Raw genomic sequence first — 4,840 nt, forward strand, 5'->3', positions numbered from 1 at the left:
GTGGATTATGGAGCCTAGTGTACATAAAAAATTTCATATAGTATGGTGTGGCTGTTACAAAATAAATGTCTTTTATCACACAATGTTGTTGGGACACTTTCAATGAAGGATAGGCCATTGTTCCCCAAGTTTTAAATATTTAACAATATGTACACAATAATGGTACCTAAAAAGGTATATGTATTTATATATATAATGCCGAAAGTTAATGGGAGAAAAAGACAACTTCATTTGAGGTGACCCTTACTCTATTTTCACATGGAGTGATGACCCAATGACTTGGATTTGTGAGGGAGTGATATTGAATTTAGCTTTGGGAAGCTGGGATGAAATTGTAGTGCAAAGGTTAGAGTTGTAATATTATTTGAAGAGGTAATTATGAACCTGAAATAAATGAGTTTTCATGGATCATAAAATAAATATGAAGATAAAAAAAATCAGTCTATTTGTATATTTATGTAGATTGGGGATCAACTCATATAAACAACGAATAAGAAAAATTCTTCTAAAGAGGATAAAAATTACGGGCAAAAGAGGCTTCGCTATTACTAAAATTTGTATTGTAAGGTGAAAAGAAAAGAAATATAAATAAGCTAATTAAACCTTAACTCAATTGTTAATATTGTTATTGTAAAAATAAGGACGTGAATTCAAGCGCGTTTGAATTACATATTTTCTTTCGATGAGGAGATTATGAGTAGAAATAAATATTATAAAAAATTATTTAATTAGAATTTAATATTCAAATATACCAACATTTATATAGCATATAAGATACGTAAAATGATGTAGTATATACAAAGTTTCAGATTTTCAGCTGTTGGGACTATGAAGTTCCATCTCTCGTTCATTGTGTGGCTGCACTGGTCTTGCATTTTGTTCTGCATACTGAAAAAAAAAAAAGAAAAAAAGAAGAAGTTAGAATTGCTTTGGGAATTTTAAATTTCAAATAATGTTCATCATGGTTTAAGTTAAATTCATGCACACTTACATCATGAACAGCCTCTCGAATTGTATGTACTTGTTCCTTCGAAACAGTTGCTATCTGGTATTATAGGATCGCATTTTCAGACAATAAATTAAAAAGGAAAACCAAACATGACTAAAAAACGCTTTAAAACATGACAAGTCATTATTTCTTAAGATTGTACACCCTTAACTAATAGGCTAAACCCTAGGGTCCAATTTGCTTCTATATTTATAGTATTTTTATTCAATGGTCGAATCAATTAAATCATCAATTTTCAGTTTGATTGATTTGATTGGTTTGTCTAATTTAACCATCAATTTAATTGATTGTATTCACAAATCAATTAATATTTTATCTTATTTCAAATCAATATATCAATAGATTTTCAATCTAACTAATTTGATCAACTAATTCAACCTAACTCTCGAAACAATACTTTTACCTTCTTGTTAATAATCCAAATGACACTTTCAGTGCAAGGAGGGACAGTCAAAGAACCAATGTATCTATAATATTCCACGCCATCAATTTCTATAAGGTTTGGATCAGTCACCCCCATTGATCTTTGTTGGACCTCATCAGTCATATCTGTAATGTTGCTTATGAGCTGCAAAATTTTTCATAATCAAATTAATGATAAAATCATATTTCCATCATCTACTAATTCTCTATAATCATCATGGAAATTTTTTTTTCACCTTGCATAGGAAATCATTAGGTGAACCATCTTCGTAAAGTAGTGCAGAAACAGCTAATCCGCTCTTCACATTAGGGTCCGCGGCTTTATGCACCATATGTGCCTCCAAGGCATACCTGATTATACATATATATATATATATCAACGATATGAACTTTGTGAATTATATAAAAATTAGGCCACATTATCACATAAAAAATATATTTTCTCTAAAATAATTTAAGTGATAATATAGCACAATATTAAAATGTTACATCATCACAAGGACCAAAATTGAATTTTTTAAAATCAAATTTAAAGACTAATATAGAAAAAAAAATTCATAAACAAAGTATGGGAAAGTTGCCAATTAAGGGATGTGACCTTTTGCCATTAATGGTATGTTCAGAAGGTGAGTGCCAATGAACTTGTAGGAGAACATATTCGATTCCATCGATTGTAATTGAACCTGCTTTATGATCCGGCCATTGAAGCTACATATTCAAAGAACAAAATTGAAAAAAAAATATTTCACAAAGTTTTATTAATTCTCTATTATAATTAATGCTATGCTTTAGTTCAAATCAAATAATTAATTAAATTTCTTTTAAAATGATAAATTGGTAGAAAATAATATTTTGATATGTATAATTTCACAGCTAAAAGTATCAATGGAGGCCCACAAAATTTAATAAATTAATTCAAAAAGCAAACTAATCATTCATTTTTACTGCTCAAGACCAATCTCTATATGTTAGAATGAGTTATACATGGCACATTACGCGCAATTATTTAGTTATTCTATCAACTAGACCAGTTTTTAACAATAGGAATAGATGAAATGTTTAACATAAAAAACCAGTTTGCTTTTTGATCTAACATATATATAGGCTAATATTCTTATTTTTGTTTTTTGAGTGAAGGAGGTAAAATGCAATCTAATTACTTTACCTAATTTTACATTATAAACGACATAGGAAATATAGTGACTAAATCCTTAAAACGAATATAATAGGGACTAAAACCAGAATTTGACCGTTTCTAGAAACATGGAAACAATGATATATATAGTTTATCGTGTGTGTGTGTGTGTGTTGGATTGTTGAATTTGTTACCGAAATATCATGGCCTCTGTTTTTGATAATTGATTCTGCAGGCTTGTAATTCTTCTCTATCTTTACAGATTTCGTTATTATTTTCACTCTATCATTTGTTAAATCGATTGGAGACTGTATAGCACCATTTTTGCAAGCAGCCCATTCTTTCTTAAGATCTCCCCAATGATGTGGCCCTTTCGCACCATTCTCATTGTAATCGAATTCCCTCTCATCCTCTGCAATTCATTTCATTCTCACACATATATATATACAATGTATGCAATCCAGAAAAAGAAAAGAAGAAGATAAATGTAGTATGTTTTTGACATTACCTACTTCTTCGTCGTTGTGGGCAACAGAAGCAGAGAAGCAGAGAAACAGAACTGAAAATCTGAGAAAAAGTGGAATGAAAATGGGTTGTTTTTGGCCCTTCATGCTTGATCTTTTTGAGCCTAAAAAACCCATTGATTCTCTAAAAATGTTGGGTGAGATGGTTTGTGGGGAATGATTATGGACGATATTTATAGTTTTCTTGGGAAAATAACAGAAGGTGAGATTTCCTAGGAGTTTCATGGTAACCAATTATTGTTATTGATTTAAGTGGACCTCAACGAAGATAACAAAAACATTTGCCAAAAAGATATACATGGTTGTTACCATGGCCAAAGATAAAAAAATTTATAAGGGGTAAAAATTAAATTGCATAATTTTATGATAATAAAAATATAATTTTATTGTATTAATATCTATAATTTTATAATTTTTAAAGGATTAGATCAAATTTTTATTATTTTTAGAGGGGTCAAAGTGTAATTTTATCTTTATCAATTTATTTTTTTTTAAATTTTAAAAGGACCTAAATAGAAAATTTTCCACTTACTATTAATAGAGAAAACTTTAAATAATGCAAGAGGTTGTTTGATTTTGTTTTTTATTTTATTCAATTTTATTTAAGTACAAAGGCAATTATAGAACCAGTGGAATGATAGAGTTTTTATTTTAATTTACCACAATGGGGCATGAGTAAATACAATACAATAGACCCGTAAATTTTAATATAAATATAAAAATTAGAATTTAAAATTGTTCCAATCTAGCTAAATCTTTAAAAGTCAATTATCCAAATTCGCTCAATTCAAACTTGAAAATGATTAAAACCAGGAACAACTTGAACTTAAAATTGACTTGAATGGACTTCAAAATTTGTTCCATCTATTCATAGGAAAAAAATCTAGTTGCTCAATGATGTGCTATAATTTTACATATGCAATTAGGCCATTTTTATGCTTACTTTAACTTGTTTTTAAATGGAATTGAGTCTTTTAGTTGTTGGTAATTAGAGACGTTGCATTTAGCATTAGTTGCGTTTCTATGTTGTTTTTAGTGTTTTTAGGACTATTCTAGTTTTATGTAAAAAATGGTACTTATGTCGTGCTTAAATTGGTTATGTAGGAGAGCTAGGAGGATCATGATAAGCAAGGCTTGAGATATTTTGGTGAAACAAGACAATGTCTCGACTTGATATAACACCTTTAATTTGAATTCGTCGCCGGAACAGGGTTACGAAGCATTACCAAAGGTTACAGAACAAATAATAGACATTTCACATCATACAGTGTTCATATCAGAAATCAATCATAAAGTCCCTTATAAGAGCCCTCGAGGCCCAAAATACGCGCTAGAATCGAGTCGAGACTAAACCAGGAACTTAGAGAACTTTTTGTAAAACTTCAAAATTTTTCCTAGGTGCAGAGGACATACGCCCGTGTGCTAGTCCGTGTGAACATTTTAATTTACATTAATTAGGTGCAGGGGCCACACGGCCAAGTCACACGCCCTTGTGCTAGGTCATGTGCCACACACGACTGAGACACATGCTCGTGTCTCTGCCCGTGTGAAAATACCTGAGCATTTTGTTTTGCAATTTTAAAGATGCAGGGGACACACGGCCGAACCACACGCCCGTGTGTCACACACGGCTGAGACACGCCCGTTTGGACAAAAATAGGCCATTTCCAAGGCCACATTTCTCACCCAATTTGTCTTGTACCTACATCAACACTTTAACACATTCACCAACCAATTCAAAACATTTAA

The 4,840-nt window shown here is 30.8% G+C and overlaps 1 protein-coding gene across 1 annotated transcript; it reads right to left on the bottom strand.

The window, feature by feature from the left end:
- Positions 1 to 710: 710 nt before the first annotated feature.
- On the bottom strand, positions 711 to 3,242 carry LOC107905325 (alpha carbonic anhydrase 7). The gene is made up of 7 exons (XM_016831957.2): positions 3,076 to 3,242; positions 2,762 to 2,979; positions 2,031 to 2,140; positions 1,669 to 1,783; positions 1,413 to 1,577; positions 992 to 1,045; positions 711 to 888 (listed from the first exon to the last, which is right to left on the bottom strand). Exons 1-7 carry the CDS (start codon positions 3,206 to 3,208, stop codon positions 814 to 816), a joined length of 870 nt encoding a protein of 289 aa, XP_016687446.2. The 5' UTR covers positions 3,209 to 3,242; the 3' UTR covers positions 711 to 813.
- Positions 3,243 to 4,840: the final 1,598 nt, after the last annotated feature.

The sequence above is a fragment of the Gossypium hirsutum genome, chromosome A01 (genome assembly GCF_007990345.1).
Source record: "Gossypium hirsutum isolate 1008001.06 chromosome A01, Gossypium_hirsutum_v2.1, whole genome shotgun sequence".
Taxonomy (NCBI): domain Eukaryota; kingdom Viridiplantae; phylum Streptophyta; class Magnoliopsida; order Malvales; family Malvaceae; genus Gossypium; species Gossypium hirsutum.